The sequence below is a fragment of the Mytilus trossulus genome, chromosome 12 (assembly GCF_036588685.1).
Source record: "Mytilus trossulus isolate FHL-02 chromosome 12, PNRI_Mtr1.1.1.hap1, whole genome shotgun sequence".
NCBI classification, from domain to species: Eukaryota; Metazoa; Mollusca; class Bivalvia; order Mytilida; family Mytilidae; genus Mytilus; species Mytilus trossulus.
The window spans coordinates 55,281,189-55,307,467 of record NC_086384.1 but is presented as its reverse complement, the minus strand read 5'-3'; the positions used below and the strand labels follow the sequence as shown (position 1 = coordinate 55,307,467).

Genomic DNA, 26,279 nt, shown 5'->3' with positions numbered 1-26,279 from the left:
GAATTCCAAAACGCTTGAAGTTCTAGCATTTCTCTCCCTTTAACAAAGCGCACTGAAGATCGTCCTGTTCACTTCCTTCAAGGTCGTATTCTCCAAGGCCGGTCGAGCTAACAGTCAAACGTTCTTACTTTTCATCAACCATGGCATCTCAAAGGAAGTTTTTTGTTGGAGGAAATTGGAAAATGAATGGCAATAAAGCCAGCATTGATGGAATTATACAGTTTCTTAACGCAGGACCATTAGATCCAAATACAGGTGAAACAAATTCCCCAAGAAAACAAAAAAAGGGGGGATGACGGGTCACTGATGCTGATGATGGATGGTTGTTTATGTTCCATGTACAATTTAGTGCACATTGAGGACGGGAATATTTTCAAATTAGTTCCGTACTTTGATCTACTTTCATTCAGTTTATAATCTAGTTCAAAAGGGTCAATTTGCTGAAAAGTTGGGCAGGTGCTCACATCAAATATGTTCATCACATGCCATTATTCTGACTGCTCGTAAGTGTGACAACCCAATAATCCAACAACCAAATTATACCAAAACCAAATTTTGACGTCGCAGAGAAAACACCAAAGTGATCAAAGACTGAAGTGATTGTTGTATGGCGTCAATCAGTGGTGGATCCAGGAATTTTCATAAGTGGGGGCCAACTGACTGACCTTAGAGGGGGCCCACTCCAGTTATGCTTCAGAGTTTCCCTATATAAGCAACCAAATTTTTTCTCAAAAAGGGGGGGGGGGGGCGGGCCCCCCCCCCTAAATCCACCTCTGTCAATACATGTACATGCAATATATATTAATTGTTCTAGTGTTCATGTTTTGCAGATCCCCAAATAGTGGGGGAGGGGGGGTGTAGGAGGGGTCCTGATCCGAAAATCCCTTGCTTAAAAATGAAATCTTGGGCTCCCAAATTTTAATCCTGACATCTGGATATTCGAAAAATGAATTCCTGGATCCAGAAATGGTCAATCCCGAAATCCCAAGCTTAAAAACAAGGATCCCAGAGTCCTGATAAACGTCCTATCCCCCCTCAATAGTGATAGGATCCTTTATTTTATGTCCAGGAAACTTCAATAAATAATCAGAGGTGGATTTTGGGGGGGGGGGGGGGGGTGCTGGTATGAAAATTTTGGATCCACTACTGATAATGAATTATATTATGTGATAAAATTTCTTCTTCTGACTGTTAATTATATAAATGGACAAAACAGATGAGTCCCTTGACTCACTTCAAAAATCCTTAGGCCAAAAAAAAATAAAACATGTTTTTCCACTAACTTGCTGAAAACAAAATAGGGTAGGTTAGGTACAATGTAGGCAATATCACTTTAATTTACAAACATATTTAGCTGGTTAAAGTACTACTCAGGGTTCGACACTAACGCTAGCCCGCTAGCCCGAGACTAGTAACTTTTGTGTCGGGCTAGTAAATTTATATGTCATTGAACATCAAACTGTTGTACTTTCGGCAAAGTAGAGTCCAAACGCCGATCATATCTGACAACTTCGTCGAAAATTGTCTACACTGGTTCCGCGACCTCTTTATTTACATACAGATACAGGTACTGGAGGGTAAAAATTCTACCGCAAACCAGTCGCTTTATACTGTCAACTCGGCCTAAGATTACTCGTCCGATAAAGAAAGAATGCACCACGTTTCAAGATTTTGAAATAAATATTAATTAGACTGCATATACATTTTGGTTTTATTGTATTTTATTATTAATCACATTGATATATCATAGATATGTGTATTTTTACCCTTATCTATTACACAGTCGTCGCGTATTGTAAAATAGTTAAAATTGGAAATGTCCTTTCGTTCTTAAAATAGAGCGTTAAAAGGTTCCCTGTTGAAATTTTCCTTTACTCCAAAGGTACACGTGGTGAGGAAAACTTTTTGATCTTCTCTGCCTTTATCAAATTAGCGTTTGTCATGTCGTCATAATTATTTCGTATTGCTCGGAACTTATCATTACAGTTGCAATGGACTGAAACGAAAGTAAATTTCCGGTAATAACATAAAATGTGCATGTGATTACATGTAGCTTCTTTTTGAAAACTGGGGGGTGATGATGATAGCAAGACTAAGCCATTGGTATCAGAAAGTGTTCTTTACACGTACTGAAATGTATGCATGTCTTAATGCATTAACGAGAACAGGATGACCCAAATCAGTTTGAACATGAAAACTCGGCTTCAGGACAGAAACCAAAAGTAAAATAGGGCAAGGGAACAAGTCAACTTATTTATGTAAATAAAAATAAACAAAAAAATTGTTGTTTTTTTTTAATTTGATTATTTTAGTTGATGAGTTAACACACATATTTGTTTTGATGTAAATGTAGATTGTCACTTTCTTTGTGGTTGGTCTATTGTTATGTTTGCGGTGGAGACTGTGAGATACATGTAGTTGTCAAGCTCAGTACAACATTGTCATTAATTAATTTGATGCTGCAGGAATATTTGTAAATTGAATACCACCCTATAAACCTGGTCAAGGTTTTGAAGTCTATATTTTTAATCTGGGAACTATTTATTTTTTTAAAATAGGTCTGGAATATACAAAATGTTAATGTTTGACTGAAAATGTTAACACAATAAATATTTAAAATATATCATAAATTCATCTACAATAAAAATGTAAGTTTTGACAAACAAATTCCTGCCGTTGGATTTTTTTGGTGTTATTATTATTTTTTTTTTTTTTTTTTTTTTTAAAGATATAACTAGTATGAAATAGGTATTTTTCAGATTGAAAACATCTTCTTAAAATGCCTCAGAATGCAGGATTTTGCATCTAAATTTCAAATTTTTTTTGGGGGGGCATGCCCCCAAACTCCCCTTGCTTGTTCGCAGGCCTATGGCCTGCTCACTTCGTGGGCCAACTGGCCCACGAACCCGAGCTACCTGACACAGAACAGGGCTTGTTGAATATAATTTTTACTAGCCCTGTGGGCTAGTGCCTACAAAAGTTAGTGTCAACCCCTGCTACTAGGGAAACAGTCTGACTTCAACAGTGCTTGTTCAAAAATGGCATAAAAAGTGTTATGGTAGGCACTAAAAGTTAGGATAGGTAGAGTAAGCTGTATCACATGTATTATTGTTTTTATGTTTTTTTTTGTTAAATATATTTTATGTATGTTTATATTATTTGTCACAAACTCATTTTTCAGTGTTTACATGACAATACATTGTAAATATTTGAATTGAATTGAATTTTTTTTTGGCCTTAGTGAGAAAATGAGTTCTTAAGCATGTTGACATGGTTGAGGGACACACTGAGCTTTATTGCCACTATACTATTTCACAAGGTACATGTAATATTGTGGACATGTCACACTAACCAAAATTTTATTCTGACTTTGAGCTGACCAGAACCTTACAATCTATGCTTATACATGTACATGTCAGGGGCGGATCCAGCCATTTTATAAAGAGGGGGTTCCCAACCCAGGACAAAGGGGGGTTCCATCTATATGTCCCCACTCAAATGCATTGATCAGCCAAAAAAAGAGGGGTTGCAACCCCCTGGAACCCACCCCCTCTGGATCCGCCAATGCATGTAAGATACATGTAAGAGAGAAGAACAACACTTTTTTTTCAAATTTTCAACTTTATTTTGATGAGGCCAGGATAAACCACACAATCTTCTTGAAAACAAGAACACTTCAAATTGTACCAACACACCATGTGGCAAGATATTTTTCTTACAAACATTTAATTCAGTGATGCATGTGTACATTTTTCACCTCCATGTATATACATAATGTACATGTATGGATCTTTTCTTTCACAATATTTAATATTTTTAATTCATTTTCAGAAGTTGTAGTTTCTCCACCAGCCATTTACATGGAGTATGTACGAGGGAAACTTGACCAAAAGATTGGAGTTGCTGGACAGAACTGTTACAAAGTAGAAAAAGGAGCCTTTACTGGGGATATAAGGTGTTAATATTGCTCAATAAGTTAGGGAATGACCATTAACTGAACAAATATAATGAAGCAGATGGTGGAAAAAATGAAAAAAATCTGAATCATATTGCTAATTTTGAAAAAAATTATTTGATTTATAGCATGGAAAAACTAAAAAAAAAAATTCTTACTCTGATAAAAAAACATACCCCCTCCATTCCCCCCCATTGAAGTAAATGGTTGCTCCCTTAAACTTGTTAAAGCGATGTCCTGGATATAGTTAAAGATATTAGGTCCCAGATCCCCCTCTGTCATGTCTATGCTCTTTTTAGGTACCTGTCATACATGGGAAACAGTGATCGGGAAGGACGTGCGCCCTGCGCCTATAGCGCATATTCACCAGAAATGGCGCATAGAGTGACAAATGTAAAGCGCCCACGTGGCGCACGATATTTTTCACATCGTTTCGAAACGTTTAGATATCGTCAAATAGATTTCCGATCGTGTTCCGTGCCACATGTGTGTGGAAACAACTGTAAAATGTTCCTCCAATCATTGGAGCACCTATATATTTTTAGGACGTCTCGGGTGTTTTCCTATGGTAATAGAACCATGCGGTTTAACGTCTCGGGTGTTTTCCTATGGTTATAATAGAACCATGCGGTTTAACTGATAACCCAAAAAACGCAATTAACCATTATTCATGATATAATTTTTTATAAACAACTTTACATTTGTGAAATTTGGCTATTACAGACGAGATTTAACTCTAATATATAATCTTTTGATTTAGTTTAGCTTGCTATTATTTCGATTGAAAACCCCTGAAGCCATTTTATGAATATAGTTTTTGTCTCCATTATAGGCGCTTAAATGTCCTTGTCATTTTTTGGTCTTTGGCTCGTTTTGACATTTTGTAAACATGACTTCAGCGAATTATTATTTTGTTCTATCAATTAATGGTACTCTCTACTGTTATTCTTGGCATCTTGATGAAGCAATAATAATAATACAAGAAGTGCACAGGACGTTCCTGAAATGTCCTCTAATACGGAACGTCTGGAATGAGTATGGTATCGACGAAGACCCAAATTTAATGTTAAAAAAAACATGAACATGAAAACAAGTCAACAGTAACAGTTTAAACATTGTAAATAAAGGTTTATCTTTAATATTGTCCTTTTTGGAAGAAGTTATTGTATATTCATTGAAATTACAGAATCACAGGAACAATATTATTTAAAATCATAATTTTTAGGTAAATTTGTACCAACACCTCTTTTCCAAAACATGGGAAAATAATGATACTTTTTATTTTTTTACAGAAGTCAATTCAAATGGCCCACTCATTTGACAACATGGCCCATTATATTTTAAAATGGCCCATTGAATTTATTTTTGAGGGGCCCTGGGCCCATAGTGAAAAAAACCCTTCCAGATCACTGGGGAAAGATTTGATCTATCTCCCTTTGAAAAAAACAAAAGTAATGTTTTCTAATCTTCATAAATTCCCTTATCGTTGCTCTGATGGGCTTTTAATTGCCTGTCTCTAACTGCATTTAGAAGAAAATTCTGTAACTTGCATCATATTGGTGCTTCCAAAATATTTCTACTCAGCAAGCCTCAAGGACACAAATTTGAAAGTCCTTGCACAAGTTCTTTTTAAACATTTTCACATTGTTTTAATATTTGCAAAGTTTTTAGACTAAAAGTTTGAGTTTTAATTTAAAGATTGCTTTGTAAATAATAAACAAACAGTGTTGAGGCTAGGATTTTGAATTGTCCAGGAAATAATATTTCAGGCATTCTTTTGCCTTCACAAACTTTGTGAATTTAAGCAAAAAATTCAGAAATGAATAAATGTTCTTAAAAAGCATTTTTTTAGGAGGGTAAGGGCAGATTGTATTATTTTTATTGCAGTTCAAAATATATGTTTTTCTCACAAACATTTCTAATTTGTTTATAAATGACATGAACATTATGAACAATAAAGGTTATTATACAATGTAACATATATATATATCTGTTTATTTCAGTGCAAACATGATTAAAGATATTGGATGTGAATGGGTGATATTAGGTCATTCAGAAAGGAGAAATGTTTTTGGAGAAAGCGATCAGGTGAGTAGAAGATCTTCAGTCTTTTCTTTTATTCTTTTCTTTGTTGTTTTTGGGATACGATTGCTGACAAGCAATCTGTAGACTTTTACCATTGACCCTATGACACACTCCCTCACGTCATTCGTTTTATTCTAAACATTCGGCAACCTCTCAGATTCTTATGATTGTCTTGCTTTAAAAGGTAAAAACAAGCAAAACAATTGAACATAAACAACTTTCCTGTAATGTTTTACTCATAATCTTCATGTGTGATATTTTCCTTGACTTATATGCGTGTTTTTAACAATAGTGAAAATCAGAATTAAACAGTATTTATATTTAGTGTTTTTATAAATTTAGAAACACGTCAGAGGGAATTCCCAAATTTTGATAACTTGCGAGAGTTCTCTGAAAGCCGATCGATAATTCTATTTCTGTCACAAGAACTGAAGTGGAGTATTTCTATATTTTACCGTTATGAAACTGATATTTGATACTGTACTCTCATAAAGAAATGGAGAACCATTCATCATATCATTTAATAAACGTTCTTGTTCCAAATCGCAAGTCGCGGTTTGTTTATGTCCATGCATGGTCTCACTAATTAGAGACAAAAAGAATTGTAGAGACAAAAAGCGTCAAGAAGAATAATATTAGCAACAAGAAAACATTTTTTTTATTTATACATGTATTACTTATTCGAAATAAATATTAAAGAAATATGCAAAAGAAAACAAATTCAACGACAGGAAAGTTAATTTTGATAGGGGGAAAAATGAAACTTGTAAATCTAATTAAATTGCTACATTTATTTACATGATATTTTATAAGGTATCACAGGAAGTATATTTTGTCTTTTTATTTGTTTTTAAAACCATTTTTGTACAATATATAATTAACTTGCAAAATGCATTATTTGTGCATAATTGTCCAGAAAATACATACACAAATTGTGAAATACAAATTAAGAACTGAAATCAAACAAGAGGAAAACATAATTAAAATGTGAATATTTTTCATCATTTTATTTAGTGTATTGTCTCATTTAACGATATTTATCATGTTTATGCATATAGATTGAAGATTAAAGGAAACTGATAACAATCTTGAGTTTTCAACAGGTGTTCACTATTCGGTACAATAATTTTATATTCTGGTGCGTGTAATTGATGAAGGTGTTAATCGATGTTATTGTTGCAATAAAACAAAGGACACGCACCTACTTAATCTCATTTGTTTCTCTTAATTGTGTATTACTTTAGAGTGAAGCCACAGCTAATGTTGGTCCTATCAGGAAAAATTAATTGTATAGTTAGGAAGGAAATAATATTTCATGTTTTTGTTTTATTAAATCCTTCAAAAGGAAGGAGACAAATCTTTGTTTTTTTATTTTCATTTTATAGCGTTTACATTTCCTTTGCTCTTACACATGTTTAATTTCTACATCTATCAATATGATAATAAAAAGTACACAATCTCTTCATCGATTTTTTTTTATTTCTTCATCTTTCAATATAATCCTAAAAAATATTTTAATGTATGTGATAACAAAATGTATTCTTGTCGCTAAATAGCTTCTTGTTGCTTTTTGTCACTTATTATTTTTCTTCTTGTCGCTTCTTGACGCTTTTTGTCGCTAATTAGTGAGACCCCACATGCGTGTACTGTAGTTTTCCTGATTTCAAGGGGTATCAGATTGAGTGATTCCCCGCTTCATTGATTAATTTGAAACTCATGGGATTCTTTCTATGTCTGTCTGCATATGGAGGGCTATTGTTGTTGCATAATTTTAAATCACATGCATAATTTAAATTAAAATAAATGTTTCATCGTAAAAATTACCTATAACACCCCTTCAGCAGAAATGGAATCTTCCATGTTATCGTTTCGAGTTGTCTCCCTTTTCAAAGTATTCGTCAAGCAGAATTAACTCGTTAATGCCGGTAAACGTCGTATTATATTAAGAACGGTCTCAATGTAAACAGAGGAGTGTGTACGGAAAGGAGTCATGCCCTCTGACCCAAAGGAACTTCAATAATTAAAGAGTAGGAAATGGGGTTCCTCCTAAACTGGTCCGCCGTTCTATATATAGCTTCGCACTGAAGGTCAGTGTAGCGATAAGTGAACACAATAGGGGTCCAGTTTAGGGTTCCTCCTAGAATTACGGTGATAAGATACGGAAGCAAGTTAACTCGTACCACGGCATTGGAACCAAAAAAGTTAACTTGTACTACTGGGAAGTCGTAACATTCAGAAAAATATATAAAAAATATGATGTTTTATGGGTTTCTGTTTGTAAACTTAAAGTTGAATTACTTGAATTTTACACAGGAGTTAAATGAAAAATTAGACAAAAATAAAGAATGTTTTAAAGCATTAATGTTTTAACTGATCTTTCAAACTAGAACATAGGCGGATCCAGCCCCCCCTTTTTTGTGGAAAAAATTTGGTTGATAATAAAGGGAATCATTGAAGCATGACTGGAGCCGGCCCCCTCTTAGGTCAGTCAGCGGGCTCCCCCTTAGGAAAAGTTCTGGATCCGCCACTGTAGAACTTAATCCAGAGGAAAGTTAAAACATTGCTTTAACTTTACCTTATTAAAATTGAACATGTTGAATATGTATATATATCCAATTTAAGTTAATTAAAGCTGTAATCCATGATCACAAATTGAATGCTATGTTTACAATTGTTGAAAGCTATGTGCTTTTTTTGCGGGGAAAATGTGGACCCCCTTAACAGGAATCAGTTAAATTTCATTGTTACATTTATTTATAGACAGGAAAAATAATTTTGGCAATCATTTTGACTAACTGCTAAGATTTAATTATTCATGAAAAATTTTCTTCGGGTGAAACTGTATATACCTTAATTATCTACATCTGCCACAGTATTTTCTATCCAATATACAAGGAACATAAGCTACAAATTGGTCATTGTACTTTCAAATTATATACATTTTACAGACTTAAGAGGTATTGGGTGAAAGTAACGTATATCATGTATATTCATCATTTAACACCATTTGAATGCATTTAAATAAGTTGGTACGAGTTAGCAATGGTACGAGTTTGCATTGGTACAAGTTTTTTTAGCTCACCTGGCCCAAAGGGCCAAGTGAGCTTTTCTCATCACTTGGCGTCCGTCGTCCGTCGTCTGTCGTCCGTCGTCCGTCGTCCGGCGTTAGCTTTTACAAAAATCTTCTCCTCTTAAACTACTGGGCCAAATCAAACCAAACTTGGCCACAATCATCATTGGGGTATCTAGTTTAAAAAATGTGTGGCGTGACCCGGTCATCCAACCAAGATGGCCGCCACGGCTAAAAATAGAACATAGGGGTAAAATGCAGTTTTTGGCTTATAACTCAAAAACCAAAGCATTTAGAGGAAATCTGACATGGGGTAAAAATGTTAAACAGGTCAAGATCTATCTGCCCTGAAATTTTCAGATGAATCGGTTAACCTGTTGTTGGGTTGCTGCCCCTGAATTGGTAATTTTGAGGAAATTTTGCTGTTTTTGGTTATTATCTTGAATATTATTATAGATAGAGAAAAACTGTAAATAGTAATAATGTTCAGCAAAGTTAGATATACAAATAAGTCAACATGACCGAAATGGTCAGTTGACCCCTTTAGGAGTTTTTGCCCTTTATAGTCAATTTTTAACCATTTTTCATAAATCTAAGTAATCTTTTACAAAAATCTTCTCCTCTGAAACTACTGAGCCAAATTAATCCAAACTTGGCCACAATCATCTTTGGGGTATCTAGTTTAAAAAATGTGTGACGTGACCCGGTCAACCAACCAAGATGGCCGCCACGGCTAAAAATAGAACATAGGGGTAAAATGCAGCTTTTGGCTTATAACTCAAAAACCAAAGCATTTTGAGGAAATTTGACATGGGATAAAAATGTTTATCAGGTCAATATCTATCTGCCCTGAAATTTTCAGATGAATTGGACAATCGGTTGTTGGCTTGCTGCCCTCCAATTGGTAATTTTTAAAGAAATTTTGCTGTTTTTGGTTATTATCTTGAATACTATTATAGATAGAGATAAACTGTAAACAGCAATAATGTTCAGCAAAGTAAGATCTACAAATAAGTCAACATGACCTAAATGGTCAATTGACCCCTTAAGGAGTTATTGCCCTTTATAGTCAATTTTTAACAATTTTCATTAATTCGGTAAATCTATGTAAATTTTTACCAAATATTTTTCTCTGTTACTAATGGGCAAGGTTCATTATAGATATAATTGTAAGAAGCAAGAACGTTCAGTAAAGTCAGAACTTCAAACACATCACCATCACCAAAATACAATTTTGTCATGAATCCATTTGTGTCCTTTGTTTAATATGCACATAGACCAAGGTGAGCGACACAGGCTCTTTAGAGCCTCTAGTTTTAATTGTACGAGTTTACAATGGTACAGGATAACTATAATTCGATAAAACACAATAAGTACATGGCTCATACACTTGTAACGGGGATTGGCTATTCTTTAAGTTGAGTGACTATTCAGATTGTTTCATTTTGCATGTGCAGTTGAATTAGTTTAGAGAATAATACTATCCAGCTGTACCAGGGTTACCGGCCAAAAATGCTTGAGACTCGCGCATGTTCATGCTTTTTTTGCAACAGTATTCTTGGATCTATTTCTTTCCTCTTTGATCTTTTGAATTTTGGCCAAATCTCATGCATTTGTTTAATGAAAATTTGGCAGAACTGCTATACATGTGTCAATGAAAACTATGGCAATCGTATCCCTCAGAGCATTCTGCTCTTTGATTTATTTTTTGGGGGGGAAGTGGGGGGGGAGTGACGGGAATAAGTTGGATCTAACTGGCAGGATAGAAAAATATCTTACAGGTATAAAAGTCAAGCAGTGTTATCAAATTCTCTCAAATATATATTATACGTATGTTTGAGCCGGTGCATGTGGTATGATTGTTAGTGAGACAACTCTCCACCACAAGAGATCTAAATAACACAGAAATTAACAACTATAGGTCACTGTACGGCCTTCAACAATGAGCAAAGCCCATACTGCATAGTCAGCTATGAAAGGCCCAAAAATGTCAATGTAAAACAATTCAAACGAGAAAACTATTGGCCTAATTAATCTTGTTTTAGATTACATATAGACACATGATAGATGACTGATTTATGATTTCAGCTGATTGGGGAAAAAGTAAAATATGCTTTAAGCCAAGGTGTAAAAGTAATAGCTTGTATTGGTGAAAAAATTGAAGAAAGAGAAGGAGGCAAAACAGAAGAGGTGGTATATAGACAAATGCAGGCAATAGTTGGTATGTATATCTGGCAATATATGTTCTCTAAATCTTAGTCCATTGATACATTCCCTGCTCAGTAAACAGTCAGGGGACTTATTGAAATGAGTGATTTTTAAACCACTTATTTAAGTAGTCAATTCAAAGTTTTATCACAATTTGTAATTTTGTAGTTTTACCAAAATTTTATGCACATATCTTTTCATAAGTAAAATTAAAAAAAATAACCTTTTGCTTCTTTTAAGTAGCAAGGTTTATGCCTTTGATGCAATCATTTAGCTGTTAATTCTATTTAAACTGAAAAAAATGCTATAATAAAGGCTTAACGGGATGAACTGATAATATTTTCCACAGCAGTAGGAGTATTTTTCCTGTAAAATTTAATGTTTAGCTTACAGATTATGTCATGTATGTTATAAAATTCTACTGTTTGAGAAAAAAAATTCACTGTTCGTGGGTGTTGAAATTAGTGGGGATTATTAAAATAATGATACTTAAAGAAGTGATTTTTTGGAAGGGAATTGAGATATTGAACAAGTGATTTTATGTCTCTTAAAATTTAGTACAAGGTCACACTTGACATGACTAGTGACAGTCTAGTGATTATACTTAAAAAGGTGATTTTTAAACTCTTACTTCCAACCTTTGTGGACATAATGTTACTTGTAAGTCCCCTGGCTGGTAAATTCTTATTAGTTGTGAATCTGTGATTTTCTTTGTTCTTAGTTCCTTATTCTGATTGGTTAAATAATTCTGATGACAATAAGCTGAATTTTTTTTTATCAAGTCTCTTAAAAAGTTGGTGTTTAAGGTCATTTTCATAAACTTGAATTATGTTATAACTCAGACTATAAAATCAACCTGCCTTACCTCCAAAATAGTGGTCAAGGGAGTTAACTACATCTCTAATTTCATTTTATATTTTACCATTTTCAGACAATGTAGCAGCAGACCAGTGGGTCAATGTAGTGGTAGCCTATGAACCAGTGTGGGCGATCGGTACAGGGAAAACAGCCACCCCAGCACAGGCCCAGGAGGTCCATCAGAAACTCAGGGCATGGGTAGCAAAGAAAGTCTCTGAACCTGTAGCAAATAGTCTTAGAATAATTTATGGAGGTATGCCAATTTAGTGGAATTTAATTTATCATATAGTTTTAAGTAGAAGTGGTATGAGTGCTAATGCAATGAGACAACTCTCTAACCAAGTTACAATTTGTTAAAAGTAAACCATTATATGTCAAAGCACGGCCGTCAACACAGAGCCTTGGCAGACACAGAACAACTAGTTTTAAAGGGCTGTCTGAATTGAAAAGAGGACAACTATAGAAATAATTATTCTCCTAGACTTGTTTTTTATTTCTCACATGAAAGGACAAATCTCGTATCACACTGCATAAAGTGTGATTTGAAAAAGTGATGCAAAAAGTATGCTAACTTGGTTTGCTTTTTCAGCATCATGAAACTTTAATGAGATAATTCCATTAGCTATTCGTTAGGTCAATGATGGCTTTTAAAAGATTAATATAAGATTATTATATATATTGAAATTAAATAACTAAGGTTGATATCAAGCGATATCCTATTCCCACTTATCACATACCGATATAAAAATAAATGCAATACAATATATACTCTTTATAAAAGTCATCAAAAGTCTTATAAGAATTATTATCTTAGATCAACCATTAGCACTACAAATAAGGAATAAACAAAGTTATGACATGAGGGATTATGCAGATCTATGTAGGGGGTTAAAATCAATCAAATAAATTTATAAAAAAAAGATACATTTTATTCAAAGTCCGGCATTTTCAAATTTTTATTTTTAATTTATTTTCAGGCTCAGTATCAGGAGCCAACTGTAAAGAATTAGGAGGACAGGCAGATATAGATGGATCATTAGTGGGTGGAGCCTCTCTTAAACCAGACTTTGTTCAAATTGTTAATGCTACACAATAACTTCTGTAACGCAATTAGGTTTTTAAATTAGATTTTAATCTCATGAGATATGCTTTTTAAGCTGCAAGATACTTGATAGAACTTTTCAGCATTTATTTGTCAAACCATGCATAATGTTATGAAGATTTTGTTTGTTATTTATACAAAATATTTATTATGTTCCATCCTCATTGTTAAGTATGAAATCCTGTTGCTTAATTGATATGTATAAAATAATCTACATGCTTAATGAGAAAAAATAAAAGGATAAATCCATGAGCATGAATTTTCAAACTTATTGTTACAAAATTGTCTGTCAGATGTATTCCATTCAAATGAGGTGTGGAATTGTAGAAGGTTACTTCTCGTTATTGCTGCTTTGAATTTTGTTTGAACATTTTAATGGTGCCATAATATGTGATATAGTTTCCTATTGCTGTTTTATAGACTATTGAATATAAAGGTTTTTGCTTTCATTTGCTTGGACTTTAAAATTGTCAGGTCAGATTTTTTTTATAACTATTTCACTAGCTAGAAAAGCCCTTGATTTGCTTTGACTCTAAAATCATTAATTTAGATTTATTTTAATGGATTTTACTTGCTAGTAGTGTTCCTTGGCATAAAGTAATGTTGTGTTTTAGGAATATTTGTTTTATATTGATTTTAGCTTTAGGATCAGATTTCCAATATAGTTTGAAGAACATAAGGAATATTTTATAGAATAAACATAGTTTAACAGATTTTTTTCTGATAAAGCTAGTTACTAGTAATTAATGTTCTTAATTTAAAACATATAAAAATTGATATTGCATCATAAAATTCTTTTCACTTGCTTTAATCATTAAATTCTTTCCATGAAAGCAAAAATTACCAGCAAGGATAGGTTAAAATCTTATAATGTATTGGACTTGCAGTTCATAAAGTTACTGTTTTAAAAGGGCTATTCACAACAGCAGAAAGACTTAACATTGACTGGGTATTTATTTCAAACATAATTTTTGTTTGATGATTTGTACAGTTAATACTCTTTATTTATTTCTGTGCAGTTTTCAAAATAAGTAGCTTACTTTTTGAAATAAAATTGGAAAGTTAATGCATCCTTCAATTCATTCTAGTAGTGCTCAAATATGTCTTGCAAAAAAAAGTGGACAGAATTTGTTTATGCAAAAAAGTTCTATATTTTTTGGAAACGTGAGCTTAAGAGACCAAAGGTCTAAAAGAAACTGACCATGTATGATGTTAATTGCAAAAATCTAAAAACAATCAAAAGACAAACAACAGTATACAAAACATGACATAAAAACTAAGACGGAGCAACACAAACACTACAAAAAACATGTGGTTATTTCAGGAACTACCAAAGGATATTAAGCAGATCCTGCTCCACTTGTAGCACCCATGTAAGTTTCAAACCTGTTGACCAGACTAAATCTGTACATTACATTCAAGGCAACCTATGTAATGCCTACTGCATAAGTAGAGGGTAATAATGTTTTCCGGTCTGTCCATCCTTCTATCTGTTTATCATTTATTGAGTATGATAGATTAGTGGCTAATAGGCAAGTATTTTGGTTTAAGATAGGCCCAGACCACAAACATATTTTGTTTCTCACACTAAGATTATAGTACTGAATAAGAAAATTAATTTTATTTCAGTCTGCTTTGACCTAGCTTGAGATGATAAGTACAAAATACAGCACTCAAGTTTTGTAACACAAGATTACATAAGTGGATAACTGCTTTCGTATTTTGGGGACAACCATTTAAGAGGGAGGGTTCAAAAGGTTGTCCTGTCCCTATATGCACTAAAATACCTATGATCTCTAAGAAAGGCTGAGCAATATTTCTAGTACTTTTTTCATTAAAATTTACCATTTTATTTCTCATGCATCGTTTTTTCAATGATTTTTCGATTTTTATACGACTGCAAACATCTTTCGGGGTCATATATTGGTATCACGTCATCTTCCTCCAAAGACGCCTAGTTCTGAACAATAACTTTAGTTTAAGTGAATGGATCTCTAGGAAATTTGAACACAAGGTTTGTAATCGCAAAAGGAAGATTGGGATTGATTTTGGGGGTTATGGTTCCAATAGTTTAGAAATTAAGGGCCTAAAAAGGGGTCCAAAAAAGCATTTTTATACGACCGCAAAATTTGAAAAAAATTTCGTCGTGTATTATTATCACGTTGGCGCAGTCGTCTGCGTTGTCGTCCGAATACTTTAAATTTTCATACTCTAACTTTAGTAAATGTGAATAGTTGGTGTAAAGATTGTTGCCAATCTTTAATTTAAAAACAATATCTTTGGTTTCTGGATATTAAATAATGACTAAACAACTTTTAAAAGTATAAGAGATTATTATTATCAATAATAATAAATACAGGTAAATGAAATACAATAGATTAAAACGTTTGAATGAGTTTTTTGTGTATGCAAAATTACCTCTTGAAATCTTTGAAGATCTGTTTAAATTCGTTCCGTTATAAGAAAGATCCGGTTTTTATAGACCTTAGCACGCCTTATCCTTGCGTGTAAGAAAATAGTTCGCTACCGGTCAAGGTTTATCATGTAAACAACTGTCAGTGCGTAAATAAATATGAATTATAAAGAAAGCAAACACGATGTCATACAAGTCTCGACACCGATTCAACAATATAATGCATGTAAATACAAGTAACTAAAGAAATGTAGGATTCATAACAAGCTAGAAAACAAAGATGTTATCCGAACGCCACATGTTGGCGGAATTTCGTAACGTTAAATCGGCAACTGTCAAATTTGCCGGGAACGACGTTACGTTTACTAAAAGGTACTGCCGCGATATTTAACGTTCACAACACTGCCCTCCGTTAAAATAGAATTTCGTCTCGAAATTTAAATAACCGTGAAATATAAATTCAGTGTGCAATCAAGCAAAATTTAAACAAGCACCTGCTGTCTCAATATAAATTAAAATTAAGAAAATTTCTTCCTGTATAAATCACGAATATCGGAATAACCTACCACGATCTATGACACGTATAAATAATGATAAAATTATACCAACGGCATACAAAACAATATACAATCATATAAATAATATCAACAAATGTCTAGTTTTGGTGTCTTTTCAATATAAATAAATGTTTTTTAGAATTTTCGACGTCTTCTTTTTCCAACAACTTCACTGTATTATTGGTTCGTCTCTTTTTATTTTCCTCTTCTGTTCTTTGCTTCTCATGTGTCCTCGTCTGTTCTTTCCTCCTTCTGTGTACTCTTCTGCTCTTTCTTCCGTTTCCTCCAATCTTTTTGTGTATCTAGAGTCACATGTTTTATATTCTCAAGTTCATTCCTAGTTTGGTCTAAATCTGTTTTATGGAAACTCACTTTCAGTTGACTTATCCTTTCCTCCTGACAGAACATGTTTCCATCCTCGTCTGTAACTATAACATTTACAGTTTCTTTAGTAACTGGAACATTTTCATCATCTTGTGTACCTAGAACAATTACAATTTCCTTTGTAACGCTTACATTTTCTTCCGTAACCTTTATGTTTTCTTCTGTAACAGTTATATTTTCTACTGTTACATTTTCATTTTCTTCTGCAACATGTTGCAACAGTTCAGGCAACATTTGGACATCGACCTTGTCCGTCTGTATACCCTTATAACTTGCACTAGTAATATTGTCCTTATATACATGTAGATGCATGTCCTGCATACATGCTTTCATGGGTTTTTCGGTATCTGCCAGTACTGGCTCTACCATTAAATTTCTAGTTGACAGGAACTCTCTTCTGTCCGCATCTTTGTAAATAAGTCCAGAATTGGTGTCCTTTTCTCCGACTCTGGCTACTTTCATTTCATCAATTAGGTTACAGCCTAATAACTTGTTCTCTCCAATGGGCGCTACATAAACTGGCCATTTGAAGGTTTCACTCCCCAGATTAACTTCTACCTCTTTAATCCCTCCTGTTGTCAAGCTCTTTCTGGCCTCAGCAACTTCCCAATTTCTTGCTGCTCTCCTTAGTTTTGGCCGTTTACTTTCAGGAATCTTATTATACAACTTCTCACTTAGAACCGTCACCTCTGCTCCAGTGTCAATAACTGCCTTCTTCGCAATCTTGTTAATGACCACTGGAACTGCAATGCTAGCTGCTGTCACCCGATCAACGATAATCTCTCCTATCCTGCTGATCGTTTCTGCACTACCCATTACCTTCTCTGGTGTGTTCTCTGGTGTGTTCTGTCGTATCTCCTTAGACTCCTCAAACAACATCTCTAGGCTTAAATCTAGGTCCTGTATATCTAGGTTATCTTCTTCAAATGATCTCTTCATAACTGTACCCACTGATATTTTCGGTTCAACCAAATGTTCTTTCATTTGGCAAGGTTTCTCTTCACATTTCAAATTATTCTCTTTAATGTTTTCTTCACCATGTTTAGGGGCTGACACTTGGTCGATAGTCTCAACCCTTAGCAGTTTAAAGACTCTTCATTTTGTTTTTGACTCCTTTCATCATTCCTTATAAAACCACTTCTGTTTTCTTTATGATAGGGACTTCTCTTTTCCTTTGGACAATCTCTTATGTAATGGCCATCCTCATTACAGTTGAAACATCTGAGATTCTTCATCCTGGTTGTACGGTCTGTATACACTTGCTTATTTGGCCATGAACTACTGTCATAATCTTGTTGTGCATAATACTTTGTCATTTCCTTCTGAATTATTTCCTCTAATGACTGTGTGATCCCTCTTTCAAATTGTGTAAGCCTCTCTTCAGTTACATATCTTTTCCCACCAACTTTCCTTATTTCGATATCATCTTCAGCTTCATCAAAATCAACAGTTTCCTGCATACTCAGCTGACGGATGTTTCTATCTTTATTTCCTCTTTTATATGTTTCATACAGAGTCACCTGGTGGATAGCTTCAGTCATACTGGTAATTCTCTTTGTCAGTAACTCTATAGCAATGCTCTGGTCGGGTAATCCCCTTAGCATGTACTCTACACTTAATGTACTGTGAGTGGCTACGTCAATAGTTGGAAATGACCGTCTGACTAGCATTTCTACTCTGGAAGCATATTCATGGATGTTTTCTTTGCCCTGTTTCCTTAATGTATGCAATTCTTGTCTATATGTCTCTGGATAACCATGGTCACCAAATCTATTAGACATAGCTGCACATAGCCCAAAGAAAGATCTTTTGGTCTCTGGTGAGAGGTAGGAAGCATAAACCATTGCCTCATCTTTAAGTGCTGTTACTAATTCAATGGCTTTAGTATCAGTATCCCATCTGTTTATCTCTGCAATGAGCTCGAACTGCATAAAGTAGGCATTCCATGGATCTCTGCCGTTGTAAAATGGCACTCTGTTTCTTCTCCCATTGTCTATCTTGGAGTTTTCAATATTATGGTACTGTTGCTGTGGTCTGCCATATTGTTGCTGTGGTCTGCCATACTGTTGCCTAGGTAACCAGTTTGATACTGAGGAATTGTTTGGATACTGCTCGTAATCTGTACGTTGCTGGATTTCAGGCATGATTGTACTTGTACCAGAATAGTTTGGACGATGCTGTATCTCAGGTATTGTCATATAAGCATAGGCATATGATTGTATTATATCCTTTTCAACTTTGATTAGTATTTATCCTTATTGATATAGATTTTGACTAACTATTATTTTTTATCTTTTTCAACTTGGATTAGAATTTATCCTTGTTGATATAGATTTTAACTAACTATAATATTATTACTTTTCAACTTGGATTAGTATTTATCCTTGTCGATATATATTCTGACTTACTATTATATTTTATCTTTTTCAACTTGGATTATAATTTATCCTTGTTGATATATATTTTAACTAACTATAAAATTATTACTTTTCAACTTGGATTAGTATTTATCCTTGTTGAATTTAAAATAACTTAAATATATACTATAATTTAATTATATTCACCAACTGTACTATCTATTTCTCAGCCTTCGTTGAAGTGTCTTTTTTTTATGTTTAGGTTTTTTTTTTATGTGTAACCAAATATCATAAAATATGGACAGAAACAATGTATGTACTTAACAATTGCGTGCCTAATAAAATATTCACGTAGATTCTTAAAATTTTCTTAAGAAAGAAAACTAAATTCGCTGCCACCAGTGTAAAGATTGTTGCCAATCTTTAATTTAAAAACAATATCTTTGGTTTCTGGATATTAAATAATGACTAAACAACTTTTAAAAGTATAAGAGATTATTATTATCAATAATAATAAATACAGGTAAATGAAATACAATAGATTAAAACGTTTGAATGAGTTTTTTGTGTATGCAAAATTACCTCTTGAAATCTTTGAAGATCTGTTTAAATTCGTTCCGTTATAAGAAAGATCCGGTTTTTATAGACCTTAGCACGCCTTATCCTTGCGTGTAAGAAAATAGTTCGCTACCGGTCAAGGTTTATCATGTAAACAACTGTCAGTGCGTAAATAAATATGAATTATAAAGAAAGCAAACACGATGTCATACAAGTCTCGACACCGATTCAACAATATAATGCATGTAAATACAAGTAACTAAAGAAATGAAGGATACATAACAAGCTAGAAAACAAAGATGTTATCCGAACGCCACATGTTGGCGGAATTTCGTAACGTTAAATCGGCAACTGTCAAATTTGCCGGGAACGACGTTACGTTTACTAAAAGGTACTGCCGCGATATTTAACGTTCACAACAGTTGGGATGAGTTTTAGTTCCAACAGTTTAGGAATTAGGGGCCAAACAGGGCCCAAATAAGTATTTTCTTGGTTTTCGCACAATAACTTAAGTTGAAGTAAATAGAAATCTATGAAATTTTGACACAAGGTTTATGACCACAAAAGGAAGGTTGTGATTGATTTTGTGAGTTTTGGTTCCAACAGTTTAGGAATTAGGGGTAAAAAAAGGACCCAAATAAGCATTTTTCTTGGTTTTTGCACAATAACTTTTAAGTAAATAGAAATCTATAAAATTTTGACACAAGGTTTATGACCACAAAAGGAAGGTTGGGATTGATTTTGGGAGTTTTGGTTCCAACTGTTTAGGAATTAGGGGCCCAAATAAGCATTTTTATTGGTTTTCACACTGTAACTTTAGTATAAGTAAATAGAAATCTATGAAAGTTCGACACAAGGTTTATGACCACAAAAGGGATGTTAGGATTGATTTTGGGAGTTTGGGTTCCAACTGTGTAGGAATAAGGGGCCAAAAAATTGCCCAAATAAGCATTATTCTTGGTTTTTGCACAATAACTTTAGTTTAAGTGAATAGAAATCAATGAAATTTAAACACAAGGTTTATGACCATAGAAGGAAGGTTGGTATTGCTTTTGGGAGTTGAGGTCCCAACAGTTTAGGAATAAGGGGCCATAAATGGGCCCAAATAAGCATTTTTCTTGGTTTTCGCACTGTAACTTTAGTATTAGTAAATAGAAATTTAAACACAAGGTTTTTGACCATAAAAGGAAGGTTGGTATTGATTTTGGGAGTTTTGGTCCCAACAGTTTAGGAATAAGGGGCCCTAAGGTTCCACAATTAAACTTTGTTTAATTTCATCAAAAATTGAATAAGTAGGGTTCTTTGATATGCCAAATCTAACTGTGTATGTAGATTTTTAATTTTTTGTCCCGTTTTCAAATTGGTCTACATTAAGGTCCAAAGGGTTCAAAATTAAACTTAGTTTGATTTCAACAAAAATTGAGTCCTTTGAGTTCTTTGATATGCTAAATCTAAAAATGTACGTAGATTTTTTTATTTTTGGCCCAGTTTTCAAGTCGGTCCAAGTCGGGTTCCAAAATAAACCTTTATTTGATTTCATCAAAAATTGAATAAATTGGGTTCTTTGATTTGCCAAATCTAACTGAATATGTAGATCCTTAATTCTTGGTCCTGTTTTCAAATTGGTCTACATTAAAGTCCAAAGGGTCCAAAATTAAACTTAGTTTGATTATAACAAAAATTGAATTATTGGAGTTCTTTGATATGCTGAATCCAAACATGTACTTATATTTTTGATTATGGGCCCAGTTTTCAAGTTGGTCCAAATCAGGATTCAAAATTATTATAATAAGTATTGTGCAATAGCAAGAAATTTTCAATTGCACAGTACTCAGCAATGGTAAGAAATCTTCAATTGCACAGTACTCAGAAATAGCAAGAAACTTTCAATTGCACAGTATTGTGCAATAGCAAGTATTTTCAATTGCATAGTATTGCACAATAGCAAGAAATATCTAATTGCACAAAATTGTGCAATAGCAAGAAATTTCAATTGGAGTTATTTTTCTTTGTCCAGAATAGTAGTTGAATCAACTTAAATCGTTGTTTGTACAATATACAATGTATATTCATATACATGTTTAACCCCGCCGCAATTTTGCGCCTGTCCCAAGTCAGGAGCCTCTGGCCTTTGTTAGTCTTGTATGATTTTAAATTTTAGTTTCTTGTGTATTATTCGGAGTTTAGTACGACGTTCATTATCACTGTACTATTAGGCATATTTTTAGAGGCCAGCTGAAGGACACCTACGGGTGCGGGAATTCTCGCTACATTGAAGACCCATTGGTTGCCTTCGGCTGTTGTCTGTTCTATGGTCGGGTGGTTGTCGCTTTGACATATTCACCATTTCCTTTCTCAATTTTATTCACTTTTACTACCAACTGATAAATTAAAACAATCTACCATTCAGTGATAACAAGCACTTTTTTTACATTTTAATATTTTCTGATGTATTTAAATGAGTAATTATTGTTGCAAACTCCATTAGAAATTTGAATTGAGAGGATTAATATTCAACAGCATAGTGAATTGCTCAAAGGCGAAACAAAAATTTTAAGTTCATTAGACCACATTCATTCTGTGTCAGAAACCTATGCTGTGTCAACTATTTATCACAATCCAAATTTAGAGCTGAATCCAGCTTGAATATTGTGTCCATACTTGCCCCAACCGTTCAGGGTTCAACCTCTGCGGTCGTATAGAGCTGCACCCTGCGGAGCATCTGGTTCTAGTTTCCAGATAATATTTGTTTGTACTGTTATACAACTGCCCCAGGTTAGGGGAGGGTTGGGATTATTAATGTATGTGCCTGTCCCAAGTCAGGAGCCTGTAATTCAGTGGTGATTTACATTTTTGATTTTCGTTCACTTTTTTTACATGAATAAGTCCGTTAGTTTTCTCGTTTGAAAGTTTAACATTGTCTTATCGGGGCCTTTTATAGCTGACTATGCGGTATGGGCTTTGCTTATTGTTGAAGGCCGTACGGTGGCCTATAGTTGTTAATGTTTGTGTCATTTTGGTCTTTTGTGGATAGTTGTCTTATTGGCAATCATACCACATCTTTTTTTTTTATAATAACTTGTGTGCAAGTGTATAGATCTTTCTGAAATCGTACTTCAAGGGTCCTTAGCATAAAAAGGACGGTTGGAGTGATTTTGGGGGCTATGGCCCTAATTGTCTAGGAATTAGGTACAAAAAACAATGTTTTTCTAATACTTTGTATAAATTGCTTATTTCTTGACAAATTTCAATGGGGTTTTATTCTTGAATTCTTGGGGTTCTTTGATATGCTGAATCTAAACATGTATTATGATTCTTGATTATAGGCCCAGTTGTCAAGTTGGTTCAAAATTCAGGGTCCAAATTTTAACTTTTGTTTGATTTCAACAAAAATTTAATATATTGGTTTCTTTGATATGCTGAATCTAAATGTGTATATTAACTTGTTGTTCGGTGTGAGCCAGGGCTCCGTGTTGAAGGCCGTACTTTAACCTATAATGGTTTAATTTTTAAATTGTTATTTGGATGGAGAGTTGTCTCATTGGCACTCACACCAAATCTTCCTATATCTATTAACTTTTTGGGCCCCGTTTTTAAATTGGTCCACATTGAGGTCCAAAGTGCCCAAAATTACTCTTTGTTTTCATCAGAAATTGATATATTGGGGGTCTTTGATATACAGAATCTAACCGTGTTTTTAGATTTTTAAGTTTTGGTCCCGTTTTCGAATCGGTCCACATTAAGATCCGAAGGGTCCAATATTAAGCTGGATTTGAATTTATCAACATTTGAATTATTGGGGTTCTTTGATATGCTTATGCTGAATCTAACCATGTATTTAGATCTTGGATATTGGACCATAATAGGTAAATGTCCAATTATTTTTTGTTTAAGTCTTAGACCACATTCATTCTATGTCAGAAACATATGCTGTGTCAAATATTAAATCACAATCCAAATTCAGAGCTGTATCAAGCTTGCATGTTGTGTCCAACTGTTAAGGATTCGACCTCTACTGTCGTATCAAGAAGAGCCCTGCGGGGCTTCTTATTATTTCATGTGTTTCCGTGTTTGGTTAATAACTATTTCGGTATGAGCGTCACTGATGAGTCTTATGTAGACGAAACGCGCGTCTGGCGTACTAAATTATAATCCTGGTACCTTTGAAAACTATTGGTCATCACCCCACCCCTTGTTTCAACCCCTTTATTTGACAAAAGTGGCAACATAAGACACCGATTTAAGTACACCAGGGTGTTTAAACTATATGTAAAAGTTAATATTTGAGAGGGTCTAATCTCAAATGTTCTGTGCACCATTTATCTTTTTTCCTTGACCTTATACTCATTTTCATGGATCTGTGACCACTTTTAAAAACTGTATTTTTTGTCAAGTGAATTTCTCACTTATATTTTATGGATCAGGATAAAGGTCAAAGTTACATAATTTGGTCACGGTGTCTGAAATAATTATTCAGTGTTGAGATGTCCAACTTACAGGTTATATCTGACTTCATTTTCATGGATCATTGGTCAATGTGAAGTTTTTGGGTATTTTGTTTTTTAGATACCACATGTTTAAGCTATGTTTCGTGTTTGGACTGATTGCTGTATGTACATGTCTGTCTTGATGAAATCATCTATAAACCATGATTTTTCTGATTTCTTGGTCAATTTCGAGTTGCTGTAGTTAAGTTCAATCCTCAGATACATTGCTTTATTTATGTTGGTGTATGATTATAAGACACACGTACATGTCTTTCTGATGTAATACAATACTAAATTAAAGAAATGAACCATTTACAGAATAACAAAAACAACATGCAATTACAGATTAGTCTAATTGTAAAATAATTTTCCTGGAAATGTAACAGAACTTCCTATAACGAATATTTTTTTAAAGATACGGAAAATGCAAAAAAAATTAAAAAAAACAACAATCAAATAATATATAGAAATATTTAATATACCCAAAAAAAAATTGAACACAGCAATGCTTCTCAACAATAACATACAAAAATAAAATAATATAGAAATATTTAATATACCCAAAATAAATATTACACAGCAATGCTTCTCTACAATAACATACAAAAATCAAATAATATAGAAATATTTAATATACCTAAAATAAATAGTGAACACAGCAATGCTTTTCAACAATAATATACAAAAATCAAATAATATAGAAATATTTAATATACCTAAAATAAATAGTGAACACAGCAATGCTTTTCAACAATAATATACAAAAATCAAATAATATAGAAATATTTAATATACCTATACTAAATATTGAACACAGCAATGCTTCTCAACAATAACATACAAAGACCTTAATAATTGTTAAGGGACACAACATACACACTCATTTTATACTTTTTTACATTTTGCATTTTTTTCAAACACACACACGCTCTTCCTTATTTTTTTTCTTATTTTATATTTTTCTTTTAATTTTTTAGTTTTTTTTTCAGTTGTAACAATAAACGATCTCAAAACAAATAAACGCACACACACACACAACCTTATCCTCATTAAATATATTTTTTACCACAAACACAAGCTCACCCCTGTTTTATTTTTTTTATTTCTCCATATTTTTTTTACTATATCGTTTGAAAGATCACACACACAAGCTCGTTTTTTTTTTCTCCGCTCTTTTTCTTTTCTTTTGTGGCTGTTTCAAAACATCAGTTGCAATAGGAAACACACACACAATCATCATATTTTGTTTTGTTTGTTAGTATTCATATCATTTTTGTTATTTTTTTAATAACAAAAAGTCATAATTGAAACAAATAACAAGATACACACACCTAATCCTTATTTTGTATTTTTGTTTTTCAAATAATGTTTTATTTTGCATTTTTTAACACCCAGACAGTTTCATGCATAATAATATTTGAAACAATTTACAAAATACACACACGCAAGCTTTTTTATTCTTTTTATCTTTTTTAACAAACACAGTTGCTTGAAACAAATTACAAGAAACAAGCACACACATAAACCAAATCTATGATGTGTTGTTTTTTTAAATTATATTTAACATCCACACAGCTGCATGAATAATCATACTTGAAATAAATTACATGACACACATAAACTCGTCCTATTTTTTTTCTTTTCAATTTCCTTATTAATTATCAATTAATTTATTTTTAATTCCCACACAGTTGCATAAATAATCATACTTGAAACAAATAACAAAACACACACACACAAGCTCATCATATTTTGTATTATTTTCTCTATTTTTTATAAATTCTTTACACACAGTTGCATGAACAATCATATAGAGACAAATTACAAGATACACACAAATACACACTCATTAACTCATTCTTATTTTATTTTTTTTAATGTTTAATTTTAGATTTATCTTCTTTTTTTTTTAACACCCACTCTGTTGCTAGAAATAAATTTTAAAAAACACACACATAACCATATCATATTTTATATTTATATTATTTGTTTTTTTTCTTTTTTTCTCATTTTTTAACACCCTGGCTATTGAAAAAAATTACAAGATATAGACACACAAACACATTAAATATTTTTATATATATTTTATATAATTTTTTTTTATATAAATAAACTCATCATAGATACCAGGTTTAAAATTTGTTTATACGCCAGTCGCGCGTTTCGTCTACAAAAGACTCATCAGTGACGCTCAAATCCAAAAAAGTTAAAAAGGCCAAAAAAGTACGAAGTAACACACACATTT

General features: G+C 33.1%; 1 protein-coding gene across 1 annotated transcript; it reads left to right on the top strand.

Moving 5' to 3' along the window:
* Nucleotides 1–63: 63 nt before the first annotated feature.
* On the top strand, nt 64–14,344 carry LOC134692880 (triosephosphate isomerase-like). Its single transcript, XM_063553497.1, has 6 exons — nt 64–255; nt 3,832–3,955; nt 5,959–6,043; nt 11,199–11,331; nt 12,250–12,429; nt 13,154–14,344. Exons 1-6 carry the CDS (start codon nt 141–143, stop codon nt 13,270–13,272), a joined length of 756 nt encoding a protein of 251 aa, XP_063409567.1. The 5' UTR covers nt 64–140; the 3' UTR covers nt 13,273–14,344.
* The last annotated feature ends 11,935 nt before the right edge of the window (nt 14,345–26,279 follow it).